This window comes from Anas platyrhynchos, chromosome W (genome assembly GCF_047663525.1).
Source record: "Anas platyrhynchos isolate ZD024472 breed Pekin duck chromosome W, IASCAAS_PekinDuck_T2T, whole genome shotgun sequence".
NCBI classification, from domain to species: domain Eukaryota; kingdom Metazoa; phylum Chordata; class Aves; order Anseriformes; family Anatidae; genus Anas; species Anas platyrhynchos.
This window is the reverse complement of record NC_092620.1, coordinates 1134940-1150232: the sequence shown is the minus strand read 5'-3', so window position 1 is coordinate 1150232 and position 15293 is coordinate 1134940. Positions and strand designations below refer to the sequence as shown.

The window sequence follows — 15293 nt, the reverse complement described above, 5'->3', positions numbered from 1 at the left end:
TACACTAAAAAGTGAGGGAGAGGCAACTGAGCCTTCAGTCGCCAAAACCCAGCACGGATGCCCTGCTCTGTCCTTGAGGATGAGGAAGGGCACGGTCACGATGGTGGCTGTGGGCATACACAGTGGCAAGCAGAAACCAGGAGAGGAGACTGAGGAGGAATGGGGGGAAATGGGCAAGAAATGAGCCATGGTCAGTCTCTGCGCACCACTGGGGACAGGAGCCCCAAGGGAGGGAGCCGCACTCCAGCCCTGCACCCGGGGACACCTCCAGCATCCTGCAAACCTCGCGGGGCTTTGGCAGCCCTGAAAGAGCCCAGGGCACAGCAGGAGCCAGGGAACAGGGACAGCAGTTGGAGCTGCGACACTTTTTGTGTAACGAGGTTAAAAGGGTAGAGAAGGGCTGAGCCAGCCCTTACAGAGCTGCTCTTTTTTTTTTTTTTTTTTTTCCAAGCTAAAACCAGGATAATGACACTGGGTGGGGAACAATTTTGAGGGCTGAGCAGCCAAATCAAAATTAGTCTCCAAGCCAAAAGCTTCCTAGGCTTCACAGTTTGGGGAAGGAAGCTGAGAAAAGTCATGAAAAGATTCTTCAGTAAGTCAAGAAGCGCAGCCGAGTGTAACATTCAGGCAAAGGTGACCCTGCTATGAAAATATTTTTCAACATAATAAAAATAAAATAAAGCACTTGAACTGCCTCCCTCTGAAAGGTGGGCCCCACAAGATTGGGGGGGGCTCTCCTTTTCTTCTCTTTCTCCTCCTCCCCTGGCACTTTCTTCCCCTTCACTAAACTACATTTTTTTGTATTTCTTTTTTTTTTTTCTTCGCTCTTTCCTCATAAAAGACTGATGTAATTTCCTGTCTTGTCCCAATGTTTCCTGTTAATTAACAGGGTGAAAGTTATCACCACAGATTTAAAAGGCTACCCAAAAAAAAGGTTAAAAAAATAAAAATAAAAGCAACGGGAGAGAACGGCTGGCCATGAGCAATGCATCCTGGGGCGCACTTCGTCACCTTCTTTCTCCATTCCTCAACCAGGGACCACCTGCACGTCCCCCGGGATGCAGGACCAGGAGGAGCAGCTTTTGTGTGGGTCTGGAGCACAGAGAGAAGCCCCAGCCTTCCCTGGGCAAGGATGCACCACTCCTTTCTTGCCAAAAAAATAAAATAAAGTAAAATAAAATAAAATAAAATAAAATAAAATAAAATAAAATAAAATAAAATAAAATAAAATAATCAGTGGAGAAAGTGGCAGCCTGGCTGCCAGTACCAAGGTCACCCACCGCCCCCCAGCCTGATGGGCAGCACCGCTTTCCCAACACGCCCAGCACGCTGTTTTTATTAAAAGTTTAAAACAAAAACAAAAACAAAAACAAGAAAAAATAAAAAAAAAGGCTAACCACAAGGCCTCGCAACATCCTGTGCGACACTGAGCACCTTCCCGTTCTGCTGGTCCCCGCACCACCCAGGATGGGGCCGCGCTGCTTGTACCACCCTGTTCCTCAAGAGCGGTGGGACACAGCACTGCACTGGTGGCACGTGGCCCATCCTCAGCCAGGTGCAGGCAAAACGAAGGGATTTTGGCAAAAAGCAAGGGCGGGGGGGTCAACTTGAACTCGCCTTTATTTGCATTCCACCACTAAAACAGAGAGTGTGCATCAGCAATTAATAATATCTTGGCGCTGAAAATAAACTGGAAAGGAAGCTACTTTGTGACAGTAGGCAGGTGGCCAGGCTGCGGCGTTGGTCATTCAATCCTGCTGGGGACAGTGGTGGGCCTGGCACTGACCCACGCCTGGCCTCATATGGTACCCACCGAGCACAGCCATCGGCTCACCTGCCTCCTGCATGGCTCGGGGGGGCTGGTGCATCCCATATTCCCCGTATTTGTCCCCCCCCAGACAGTGCACACCACATTTTCCCCCCCGCCACAATGCTCTAATGCTGGTGCTCGTGGGCTCCGTATTTAGAAACAGCATCATGCTGTGTCCCCCCATCCCCACACCGGGTAAATGCATGTGGTTAATGTTACTTGTTCCTATAGTGTAACTGATACCCGATCACAGACAGTGTAGATGGAAAAGATTCAGGCCCTGTCTCTGCCAGCTCAGGACTGCTCCCGTACGAGTGTTTTTGTCCTGTCCCTAGTTTTAAATGTCCCTAATGATCGGGTTTCCGGCACTTATTGGTACATTTTATTTTACAAGCAGATAGTGATTTGGATTGCTCTCTGGCAAACACGCAGGCACACTCCTCCCTGGCATCAAGCTTCCAAATTCACCTTTCTACTCCCATTCCTGCCCTCAAAAGCCCCAGGTTGCAGGAGAAAACCCAGTGGCCCAAAAGCCAGCTGCCTGAAACTGAAATGAGCTGCAAACCCCTTCGGTGCGGTGATGATGAGCAAGGTAACAGGCAGCGACCTTCCCCAGACACCACGCAGATATCACTCATGGTGGGATTTCTTTTGCATTTTATTGCTGACTACTCCCAAGGCACCATTTGGTTGGAAAAATCCCATGGCGCCGACGCAAATGGATCAAGCAGGGATCGCTGCTGGGAAGGGGGATGGAATGACATGGGCTGAGTGTTCCTGCCATCGCTTGTCTTTTAACCCCTCCTGGGAAGACATCTAGGGGAGCACCGAAACTCCTCCCTGGGCCCTGGAGCAGTTCAAAGCAACTACTCAACAGGTCCCACTCTCTTTTGGGCAGCCCCCAGGGTGAGAGCCCACTTCAAAAGCCCACAGGAGGCAAGGGGCTGAGAGCTGTGGGGCTGGTGCCAAGCACCAGTTCCCCCCTCCCTGCGCCTCTGGCCCGGCTGTGCTCTGCCACGGGTCAGATGATGTGCAAGGCAGCCGCAAGGCTCCTAGTCTGGCAGGCAGCCTGCTCCACTCCAGAGGCTCCAGCGCTGTCATCCATGCGTTAACCCCTGATAACCTTGTCCTTCGGAGGATGGGGATGTGCTTTTTGGGGAGCTGCTCCAGACACAGTGGCTCACACTGCTTACAAAGTGCTCCGCAGCAAGGCTCGGAAGGAAAGGGTGCAATGGCATGAGGCATTGGAAGCAACCAAAAAAAAATTAAAGGGCCGTATACTCAAAAATAAAACCAGAATAAGTGACTTGAAAAAAAAAATCCCAAGCAATTGTTTATCCCTGGAACAAATATACAATCCTAGCTACACAGGAAGATGTCTCAATTTCAGATTATAATAGGATGCCAATTTGTAAATAAAGGCATTTCGCAGGAGGTTATAAGCTCTGTACTACAGGGAGGTGGAAGAGGGGTTGGGAATGGGAAAGCACAGCCAGGGTTGGGAACGGGAAAGCACAGACATGGCTGGGCCAGAGAAGCCACTTGGGATCCTGCTTGCGGTGGGGGGAGTGGAGGGACCCGTTTGCGAATAGCTGCGGGTTTAGGCAAGGTGCTTCTCCCTGGCGAGCAGATACCAGCGGGGATCAGAGGCATAGTGAAACATTCCAGGCCTGCCATAATGAAATGTCACTCAGCCCCACGCAGTGCCTCTGCAGCAAAGCTGAATCAAACCTGAAGGAAAGCGGCCCATTAGACCCGGCACGGTCCGTTCCCAGGTGAGCACCGCTGGTGCCTCTCCAGCCTCCAACCAACTTTCCAGGTCTTTCCCTATCTTTCCGGCACACTCCTTGAGCGGAGGAGGTGGGAGGGAGAGGTTGAGGCTGCACTCACCCAGCCTCAAGCCACGGCAGGCTTGGGCTGGCGCCCACCCAGCACTATCATGCGACGTCTGCTGGCTGCAGGAGGCTCTGGGCGAGTCAACAGGTGCTGCCAAGTGCAGGCTGAAGGCTGGGTAAACTCTTGCCTTTGGTATTTTATAAATAACCCCAAATTAAAAAAAAAAAAAAAAAGCGGTTGAGGTGGCAAGGATACAAGCCAGCTCATCTTGCTTTCTCTGCATCACAGCCTAGACTGCTTGGAGAGCTTCTTTTTGCTGGCAGATCTAACACCATTCAGCTGTCCTGCAGGAGATCTGCCTTCTCACCTACCATGGGCACCACAACCCTGCACCGGCCAACATCCACCAGCAGGGCTGGAAGAGGGAGATGTCCATGTCCAGGACAGGTGGATGCCGTGTCCACATCCCATGGAGACCCAGCACCACCCCACCACCAGCCAGTGCTGTCAGATGGCTCCTGGAGCAGAGCTGCTCCATGGGTTGTACCCATTGCACAACTGGACACCCCTGGGCTCTCTGAGCGCGGCTTTGCTTGTTTGAAAGCACGGTCATAACCAAACACATCTGCTGGGAACAGGTCAGCTCAGAACACAGGAAAAAACACACTCTGTCTCCTATTTAGAGACATTATTTTTATCTCCAATGGGATATTTTTTTCTCTGTACTTCGACCGTGTCCGATACAAAGGACCTGGGCTGGTAGCACCTGAACACAACCACCTCAGTGGGCAACACCCTGGCTTACCCACACAGTGACCACCGATAACAATAAAGAGAGATATGTGGTAGTAAGGTGGGGAACACGGGCTGGAGGATGGGACAGATGGGGAGAGACAGCAGAGGTGCCCTGAGAAGAGGTGAGGGGAATGGCACAAGGTCAAGGATGAGCTGACGCTGCATTAATATGCAGCCAAGCTGCATGCAGGCTCCATGGGCTTCTCTGCTCTGATTTTGACCTCTGGAACAAACCTCATCCCCACTCTTCTTTTTTTTTTTTTCCCCTGTTTATAACTAAGCCGGCTAGGTCACAGAGGTGTCGTGTGGCTGGGTCCCCATCCCTCACACTCTGCCCCCTTCCACACACTGTCACTGATTACGTCAAAGCACAACTCCACTACATGGGAGGTCACCCCAAGTATTTTGGGGATGCCCGTCCCTTTGTGGGGGACTCCCTGTGACTGCATTTTGACTTTAGGCTTCCCCCCTTTTTTTTTTTCACAGAGGCAGGGCAGGAGCAGCTCAGCTTGGTGGTTGTGCAGGGGAAACACTTGCAGATGCCGCTCTCCGTCCATCGCCCTGGCCATGCCATGCTGTGCCATGCCACGTGCCCTCCCACCTCCTTTTGCTTCTGCTCTCCCAGCACCTCTGGTATTCATCAATGAAACTGCCTTCGGCCTCCAGGAGAAAGCAGTCCTGCTGGCAGCCAGACCCGTGGCTCCCTTCATCAAAGGATCCTCGCTTCAGTTCCCTTCTTCATGCTCCTCTGACATTGCCCTCATCTTCTCAAAGCCCCATGCAGTTTTCCTGCCAGAATGGATGTTGACCCCGGGCTGGCCCGCTGCCCAAATTCTCTGTGTTGATAGTGATCTGCCTCACCAAACCTACCCGTCTGCCTTCGAGAAGCTAGGCCAAGCCTACCGGTTCTGAACATGACTACAACACGGGCATCTGCCGCACAAAGCAACCACTCCAGGTGCCCATGGTGCTACAGATCTACACGGCCATCATCCCTCCACCACATCCTCCTCAGCTTCTGAATTGACAGAAATGGGGATCTCATGGCTTTTCTTAAAGCCTTTGTAAGGCAGACTGGAGAATGGGTTTTCCATTAGGCCTCTGCGGCCCGTACCTTCCCAAACCCAGATGAGCGCTCATCCTTGAGGTGAAGCACTTCAAGCACACCCTGACTCATTAATGCCCTCTTCACATGCACTCTTCTGCTAACTAAAATATGCTGGGGAAAAAAGAAAAAAAAAAAAAAAAAAAAAAAAGGAGAAGGTTAGCTTTAGAGAAATGCTGCAAACTGCATTTTATTTTCCTTTCTCAACTGGGTTTCTCCAGTTGGGAATTTTCAGCACTGCACTTCTGTGCATGGAGCGGAGATGCCACTAAATCAGACCAAATTCAAAACAAATGCTCTTTCATGTGGAAGCATTCGGCTTTGTTTCATAGCTTGTGTAGCTAACCATATCCCTCCATGAGTCAACTCTCCTATCAGCTTCTCATTAAATTAAATGGCTACAATTACATTTGTGGAGGAAAAAGAGTGGTTAATGATTGTAAAAGTTTCTGTTTCCAGGCTTTTTTGGGGGGAAACCTTTGATAACCAAGAGAAGAAAAATAAATCCAATCACATGAAATAAAAAAAAAAATGCCCTAGGAGGGGGGCATTTCTTTTGAGGGCAGGGGGGTCTCTGTTCATGAAGCTCCTTGGAGCAGCCCCCGGCCCCAAGGCACAGCGCTGGAGCTCCCTTCCCACCGCCCTTCAGAGCAAGCCAACTGATTTCCTGCAGCCCAGGCCCCCACCTCCCTCCTTCCCTTCAGGAGCAGAGCAGACAGACAAGATGTTATCAATAGCCTGAACCTTTCAGAAAGCCCCCTTTTAAAAGCGAGTACTTCCTCTGCTTATTTCATGTGGTATCCTGTGGTATCCTGAACTCTCTCCTCCCCTCTGCAATGGGCATATTTCAAGAGGAAAAAAAAATAAATCTAACAACATCCTTATTGAGTTGTTTTGCTCCTTGTCTCCTTTCTTTTTTCCAGTCCCTTTTTTCTTCCCTGCCTTCCCTAAAGCTAGAGGCTCCAATGGCAAAAAAAGGAAAACCCAACATCCCACAATGCTAAAAAAAAAAAAGTGCAGCAACAAGTTGCTCCATTCCCTCTCCCCCTCCCTTTGATTAATTCTCATTAGGGCCTTTGAACAAACACTATGCTCCCCTCTCAAATAACAGACAAGGTATATATTAAACCAAAAGAAAAACAAACAAGGCTCACTTAAAGACATCCACACCAAATGCAATTCCTGGAGAGAGAGAAAGACATGCAGACCTGTGTGCACACACGGCTGCTGATGACATATTTCTGAAATTCCAGTCTCAGGGCAATGAGCTGCATAACTGCTCCACAAACCATAAATCAGGGAGACATGCCAACAAAGAGAGCACCTTCCAACATCAGTGAGTACATGCAGGTATGTGGTTTCAGGCACTCAGTGAGCATGCACAGCTGTTTTCATCCTGGCAGCACCAATGCGTAGAGCCCAGCCTCAGGACTGGCCTGGCCGGGGAGGGAGAAGGGCTGGTGGAGGCTTTGCACCTTGGAAAAACCCAAGGAGGGGTGGGGAAGCCACCCTCCGAACCCCGATCCCATGATGGCTGAAGGAGGTGGGAAGTGGGAAAACGAGGGAAATGCAGCACCCTCTTTAAAAGCTGAGCCTCACGCATGAAACTTTGGGTGCCGGTTACCCCAACCAGCAAAGCCTGAAGCAGTGCCCAGGCACAGCTCTTGTCCCAGGGATGAGATAGCAGTGCTACTGCTGCCAACCAGGCCAAACAGCTCGACACCAACCCCTTCTGCAAGGGACACCCACACCTGCTCCGATAAACCATGCATCCGACCAAACTGACAGCCAACATCATTCAACCTTCCCCGACACACCTCTTCCTGCCTTGCTCCGAAATTAATGGAGTGCAAGGCTGGAGTTCAAAGGAAATACAGGCTTTTGGGAAGGGACAGCTTCGCCTGGGATTTCAACACATCCTCTGCAAGAGAAGCTGCTACTGAAACGAAATCCAACTCCCCCTTTGAGCATGCCTTTCTCAGTGACTTGCATTCCTGAACCCCCCCACACCCATTCTCAGCCAGGTGGGACCCTCAGCTGAGAAGACCCAAAGGGGCGCAGTGGAGAGACCCATGGGCAGAAGTATGGTTAATGAGAGGCGTCTTACCTGAAAGCCCCCCAGGGGCTAGACAATTAGTTCCCCCTGTTTCAATGGAGGAAGGCACAGAGTCTGGACAATCTGCTGCAGCAGAGGGAAAGAAGAAGAAATCAGTATACGTGCACTTCTTTGCAGGCTCCCAGCACTGCCATGAGTGGAACACACATTCCAAAGCGTTTAACAGGAAGTGATTACTAATTGTCTGCAGAGACACGGTAGTTCATCAAGATGCATCCACCCTAAGTCATCGCCTCAGTCAAGGCTCTGTGCTGCACTTAATCACCAGCCCAGGCTGATTATAGACTGGCAAAAATTACAGACTGGCTGCCACCTCTCCATCCAAGTAACCAGGTAATGAAATCAAGGCTGTCCTCCTTAGGACAGAGCTGACAGAGATCCCAAAATGCTTAAATTGCAGCTTTATGCACCTAATGCAGTCAACACCTGTACTCACCAGAACGAGAACTGAAACGGAAAAGTCTCATCACTGCCCTGTTGCCACAAACGATCTAAGCTTGTACTGCCCCATTTCAGTTTTTGTCAGCACTGGCTGCCACAGACCTCACCCACCTCTGGCCACCCCTGGGAGCACAGTGTGCACCCATGGGGCCCACCCCTCCAACCACCGACCAAAGGGACAAGGTAAGATTACCCGTCCCGTCTGCAGTTTACCATGGCATATGAGAAGCTTTTGGGTTCAGGGTTTAGGCCTCTCCATCCTGAGCCACCCAAGCATCTGCTTCCCCTGCTACAGGTGGTGAAAGCCAGAAGCCACCACTGGTCCCCTGCTCATACAGGCAAACTCCAGCTTTTTGGTCCCTACTGCATGCAACATGAACTCAGGGGCACGCTGTGCCTGAGCGGAGATGAAGGCAAGAGGAAAAGTCCATAAAATTCACACAACCCCCAGGTCCTTGGCAGGCTGCACTAAAACACAGCTGGTTCCAGCCTCGCACTCTTCCAATCACCCACGTTAGCCAAGGGCTCTTGCTAGTAAGAGGTACTCAAGCTTGTGTTATTTTCAGCACTGAAGGGGTTGCTGTATCGGAGGTTTACACAAGCCTACTGCTTGTGAATCTTCTCCCCCAATTCCCTTACCGCAATATAAAACCATCACGGAGATGTCCAATTATTCCTGGTGGCTACCAGCCCAACCCTGCAAGGTGCTGACTGTTTCCTGGAAACTGCCAAACCTCTGATTCCCATGAAAATCAATGCCACAGGTGGGCATTTGGCTCTGCAAGCAAAACCTCAGTAGGTTTCCTGCCCTTGGATGCTCCAGCACCACCATGACAGCATGTGAGCACCAGCCCAGCCCAAGCCCCTCCAAAGCTGCCCACAGGATGCCGTGGATGGCTGTGCAGCAGAACCATCACTGAGCCAGGCTCAGCAAGGCCATGAGTGGGCTACAGACACAGCCCCTTGCAGCTCCTGTCCCACTTAACAGTGGGTCAGAATATCTGTTTGAACTATTTGAGGGCACCACTGTCCCTCTTGCTTCCAACACAGCCACAGGCAGCATCCCCTGCAGGGGCATGGGGACACTGAGCTGTTATGTGCCTCCAGAAGCTCAGCTTCACCCTGTGGGCTCAGCCGCTGTCACCAGCCCCTGGGGACATCCCAGGTAAGGAACAAGCAAAGTCCTTACCTACAGCTTCTCCTCAATGAACGTATCCAAGAGAGCTGGCCCACACCTACAGCCTGCCCGCAGGTAACACGTCTGTCGAGAGCAGACCTTTGTGCTCTGTGCAAAGTCAGGGAATGAGGATCACAGAACAGTTTGAGTTGGAAGGGACCTTTAAGGATCATCTAGTCCAACCCCAAAAGCATACGAACATCAAATCAACACAGAAGCCAAGGAGGCATTTCACTAGCTGCAGCAGACCCCAGCACCCTGCTTTCCTCAGGCAAATGGCACAGCCTCCCCAGCACCCTGCCACCAGAAGATGTTTGCAATAATTTCACCAAGCACACTAGTTACCACTGCCAGACTCCGTGCTGGCACAGGTACGGCTGTTCACATGAAGCACTTATAAGACGGCACTAGGCACCTAAATATTTTTATTACCACTATCTGGTTTGATAGAAAAATATAAGTTTCCTACTGTGTGCACATCCCCAGCTCCATTGGCACTGTCATTTTTTCCTAAGTCGCCCAAGTTAAGTGGAGGCACTGCTCCTACCCAAGGTCCCTGGGGTGGACCGGCATCTGAAGACACACGCATCGGGTTGGTGAAGGACTTTGCTCCGTCTCACCGCCAGCTACCATCCCTCCCAGCCGTGGCTAGCATTACTGAATGTACAGGTGGGAAACACCAGTCACACAGCACTGCCTGCCCTGCCATGGGGATGGCAGGGATGCTCAGACATGGAACCCTCCCCTGACTCGGTACGGGCTGCAGAGGAAGCGCATGGAAAGCCTTAGCTTGTGTAAGTCACCTGCACTGACAGACCGAGAGGCTCCAGCAGTGCCTGCCGTGGCCCTGCGTGCCCTGGTAGTCAGAGTTCGACTGCCAAATGGATTTGTCTTTCAAAAAGGAAAAAAAGGAGGACTTTTTGGTGAGTAACCCAGTTGTTTCTGCGTTTCCGATTGGCAGCATTAATCACTTCCTATTGGCTGATCTGAATAACTTTTCCTTTCGAAATGGCACATTCATGTTCTGTGGCTTTTCTGTTTACACACATTTTGCTACCTTATGTCAACACTTGCTAATGAATAAATATATCACTCCACTAACTGAAAATGAGGTCCTGGCAAAGGCAGATTGGATGTTTAAACCCTGATAATAGATTTATCCTAACATCTTTACAGGAAGCTGAAGGCAGTCATTAACCCTTATCTCCTGCAGCTCTTTCTGCAGACATCCTCTAACCATCTGCAGAGCAGTTTGCGTCCCATGCCGGGATCATCGCTGGGGAGAAACAAGGGCAATAAAGGAAGAAATCTAAACACCTCATGCTTTGGGGTGAGCACCCCCTTGTCCAGCCACCATGCAGGTGAAATAATGACAATTTTGCCCAAACCCATCAATCTTTGAGACCCAGCAGGGCCTCATTGCTTGTCACGGAACAACCCTTCTGCAACCCAGCAGCAAGCACCACATGCTTGGGATGCTCAGCCTCCTCCCGATACCCTCGTTCATTCACCAGCCTTTATCTTGTGTTTTTTTCACACTGAGGCAAAATATTTCATGCTTTGCAACCCAATCATTTGTTAAACAGCATTGCTTATTTCCACATGGCATAGAGAGGCTTGTTATTGTTTCTAAGAGTTTGCAGAGGGGAAAAGCCTACAGCGTTACAACGTCCTGCCTCACTGTGCTCCAAGGGAGCACTGGGAAGGATGGGACCCCACCATGGTACCCCAAACATCCAAAGGCACTCCAACTTTGGGGTTCTTTTCCTTCCTTTTCTAAGAACCAACTGAGGGCAGCCTGAAAATGAAAAGACTGACTCCACCGAGGCAGTCCCATGGGACTTGTCCAGACTCCAGCAGCAGCCAGTCCTGAGAAACTGCAGAGCAAGACCCAGAGCTGGTCTGCAGAAACACATCTGTCTTTGACTCCCTGACCTGCTGTCCCTCAGCTGCCAGGCGTGACAGAGGGGCACCGTCCCAAAGACAATGCGCTCCAGATCTGCTAATCCCTGGGGAGACAGCAGCTGCCTCTCCCTGGCTTCACCCCACTTCCAACTCTCCCCACCTCCCCTCCTGCCCTGTGCCAGCCCTATTTATCTAAGACTGGGGAGCTCATTGCCAACCGAGAGTTTATGCAGACAACCACAAAAGACCTGGTGCTAGCCTCAAACGGGCTTCTCCCCTGGCACCCTGACATTCAGTTACAATCAACAGGCACGCAGAATGGTGCTAAAGAAAATACTAATTTTTTGACACACACACCCACCCCCCTTCCTAATTTTCTCAGCCTGACAACATGGGATTAGGCTCCCTTAAAACACAGCAAGATTCCCGCCAAGCCCAGTTGTCAGGTCTCATTTGGGCTCCCAGCTGTCAAAGAGCTGCTTGCACGAACTGCACCGTCTCCCAAAATCCTACAAAATCTGGACAGACACAGGAGCGAGCTGCACAACTGCCATTACCAGTGCAAACCACCCGTGGCTGGGCATGACAACCATGGGCCTGCTGACTGGGAGAAGCCGGCAGCAACCCCAGCCTCGCGTTTTTCCTGTCACAGCCTTCCCAAACCACTCGCTACTGAGGCCAGCCCAAAGGCCTGAGCCACTCCACAATCCCTCCTCGAGTTTCCTGGCAGAGTTGTAAAATCAGACTTTGTGCAACGCCTCTCTTAGACAAATTATACCTCAATTCTTCCGGGGGGGATCGGAAGGCACCCCAGCACCCAAGCAGCCCAAAAGCAAAATGCATCAGTGTAACAAAGCCATTTTCCCTGAGAAAGGGCTGTTCTCCCTTTTTATCTGAAGGCAGCAGCCTGCATTTAAAAAGGTCCACTTACCCGTTGGTTTGAGAAAATCCATTGGATATCTGGAGTAGGGTGGAGGGGGAGACTCTGGAATTAGAAAAGTACAGAGAAAAATAAAGGCAGAGCCATGAGAAAGAAAAAAAAAAAAAGAAAGATGGGAACTTATGATAACAGTGGCATTCTTTTAGCAAAACTGTTTGTTTTAGCTCTGGGGGTTGGAGGCAGGGCAGCGAGGCGGTGATTGCCTTGATATTTAGCTGTCAGATAAACAAAAGGGGCCGTCTGGCGCCAGTCTCCCTGCTATCTGCCGCTCGGGCTGTCTGATCGGGGCCTCCTTGGCTCGTCGGAGCCGCAGCAGCGCCGGGGCCGGCCGGCTGCGCCAGGCGGCCCCTAATCCCCCGGCACCGCGCGGGGCGGCGGGCAGGCAGCGCCGGGGGAGTCCCCGCCCCCTCCCCAAATCCGAAAAAAAAAAAAAAAAGAAAGAAAAAGAAAATGCCGAGTTGCCCAGTTAGTTAGTTGTGTGTTTTTTTGTTTGTTTCTTTGTTTGTTTGTTTTTGTTTTTAGAGGGGGTGTTTGGGCAGGGAGGGCGTGTGGCTGCATCGTTGTCCACATTCCTGTCCCCAACTCCATCCCCATCCCTATTCCTATCCTATCCCTATACCCTGTCCCCATCCCTATACTATTCCTATACCGATCCCCATCGTTGACCACATTCCCTACCCCATCCCAATCCCCATCCCTGTCTCCATCCCCATCCCCTTCTCCATCCCAATCCCCGTCCCCTTCTCCATCCCCATCCCATCCTCACCCCCATCCCCATCCTATCCCAATCCCCATCTCCTTCCCACCCCATCCCGTCCCGCACCTAGCTCGCAGAGCCGGCTGAGGTGGTGCGGGTTGCAGCAGACGAGCTCGGGGTGCGCCTTGCCGTACGACTCGCAGCAGCACAACCTCTTGACTTCGGAGCAGTGCCGGAGGTCGGGCCAGCGGAACACCTTGCAGAGCAGCACGGGCAGCGGGTACCAGTGCTGGCCCAGCCGCGAGTCGCCCTTGGCGGGCAGCAGCAGGCAAGGGGTGCGCGCCCCTCCGCGGGACTCCACGGCGTGCAGCAGCCCCTCCAGCTGCCACTCCTTCAGCCGCTTCAGCACGGCGTGGGTCAGCACCTTCAATTCCGCCTCCGCGGCCGCCCGGCCGCCCCTGCCCGCCTTGCCGGGGCAGCACCCGCGCCCCCCGCCGCCGACATGCGCCCGGCCTTCGGCCGCCCCGCCGGGCTCGCCCGCCTCCTCCTCGCCGCCGGGGGCACGGCTACGCCAGAGCCGCCGGACGAGCAGCGAGCGTTTGGTCCTGAACATGCGGGACGAGAGGAGGGGCCCCCGGCTACAAAACGGGCATGTCGGCCGCCGTGCATGAAGGGGCCGGCAGCCGGGTCGCGGCGGGGGGAAAGCGGCGGCGGCGGCGGGGCCGAGGAGGGCTGTGGCATGCGCCAGGCTCCGAGCTGGCTTCCTCCGCCGCCCGCCGCGAAGGGTGCGAGGAAAAGGGGGCAAAAAGCGGAGGAAGAGCGAGAGAACCAAGAGAGGGGGGAGCCGCCTCTCTGTCTCGCTTCGCCCCCCGGAGAAAAAATGAAAGAGGGCGAAAATGCCGCCTAGAGCGCAGGGCCGCGGCGCATCGCGCGGGGGGAGGCGGGCTGGGCTGACCGGCGCCGCGCAGCCCTGCGCGGCTGCGGAGAGAGACTGGAGCCGCGGGGGATCCTCGGCCTCCCCGGGGCCGCGGCTTCCATCAAGCCGCCAGCTTGGGAAGGGTGGGGGGCGGCAGGGATGCGACGCGGGGCAGAACGAAGGAATTAAAAAGAAAAAAGCGAACCCAAACGGTGGAGATCAAAAAAAAAAAAAATTAAAAAAACACACCACCGACCCTAGGATTCGGAATCGATTTAAGCATCGGTCACAAAAGAGAAGAATAAGCGCATCCAGAGTGTTGTATCCCTTTTGAAAGCCCAGGTCGTCCTGATGCAGGGTTTAGGGTTTTCCTCCTTCTTCCCAAAGGTTTTAATCCACACGTACACACAGACTCTTGATCCGGATGCTACGAAAAGAAAGAAAGAAGAAAAAAAACACAAACAAACGTGGGGCTGTGTCCCTCCGGGCGGCGCTGCCCGCCCCCCCGCTCCGCTCCCCTCCACGAGCACCGGGGGGGCCGCTGCCACCCGCCGCCTCCCCCGGCGCCGTGCTTACATGGGGACCCTCTCCGTGCTGCCGACGCGTCTGGCTCTTTTTTTTAATTATTATTTTTTTTCCTTCCTTCCTTCCTTCCTTCCTTCCTTCCTTCCTTCCTTCCTTCCTTCCTTCCTTCCTTCCTTCCTTCCTTCCTTCCTTCCTTCCTTCCTTCCTTCCTTCCTTCCTTCCTTCCTTCCTTCCTTCCTTCCTTCCTTCCTTCCTTCCTTCCTTCCTTCCTTCCTTCCTTCCTTCCTTCCTTCCTTCCTTCCTTCCTTCCTTCCTTCCTTCCTTCCTTCCTTCCTTCCTTCCTTCCTTCCTTCCCCTCCCCCTTCTCCTCCTCCTTCTTTTTTTTTTCTTTTTTTTTTTCTTTTTTTTTTTCCTTTTTTCCTCTTCCCTCCGCTAGCTGCAAAGAGGCGCCCTCCCCGCACCAGCGCCTCCGTCTTCCCTTGCTGCGGGGGGAGCCCAGGCGGAGGCGAGCCAGGAGCGACGGTGACTGCGCGCTCGGCCGCGCCCGTCCCCCCGGTCCCCCCCCTCTGGCGCCTTCGCAGTGCGCAGCGGCCCGGCCCCGGCCCTATCACGTGGGAGTCTAGACACCGTGTCGCTCCGGGAGAGGAAAAAAAAAAAATATATATATATATATTTATCTCCGACCGCCTTGCGCAAACGGCGGCTCGGGTTGCCAAAAGGTTGTGGCTGTGTCGCACCACCCCCTGCCGCCGCTGTGCCTCTAGGATGCTACTGCCCCCCGCTCTGCATCAGGAAATTGGGGATCCCCGTACGGTTGCCCTGCAGCAGCCCACCCGCGGCACCCAGCCTGGCGGAGCCCCTAAAGGCTGGGTGCGCCCCAGACACTGCAAACGTTGGAGCACGAAAAGCGAGCCATAAAAAAAATTATATATTTACATCTATGATCCTGGGCATCAGAAGGGGGCATCGCATGAAAACCAAAAATGCTAATAATGCTTTGCACCTTTACAGCACCTGTTCCAAGGAAGGT

At 52.8% G+C, this 15293-nt stretch overlaps 1 protein-coding gene across 4 annotated transcripts in view; it reads right to left on the bottom strand.

Annotated features, from left to right (window-relative positions):
- LOC110352107 (mothers against decapentaplegic homolog 7) overlaps nucleotides 1-14871 on the bottom strand; it is a 28730-nt gene extending 13859 nt beyond the window's left edge. The window contains exons 1-4 of one of the 4 annotated variants that reach the window (XM_027448099.3): nucleotides 14725-14871; nucleotides 12949-14165; nucleotides 12117-12170; nucleotides 7654-7728 (exon numbers count right to left, since the gene is read on the bottom strand). In XM_027448099.3, the coding sequence (XP_027303900.2) occupies nucleotides 7654-7728; nucleotides 12117-12170; nucleotides 12949-13435 (616 nt within the window). In that variant the 5' untranslated portion in view covers nucleotides 13436-14165; nucleotides 14725-14871. Of the gene's footprint in view, nucleotides 1-7653; nucleotides 7729-12116; nucleotides 12171-12948; nucleotides 14166-14314; nucleotides 14700-14724 lie in introns of those variants that run through there. The other 3 variants (XM_027448100.3, XM_027448098.3, XM_027448101.3) reach the window with 3 other exon arrangements.
- Nucleotides 14872-15293: the final 422 nt, after the last annotated feature.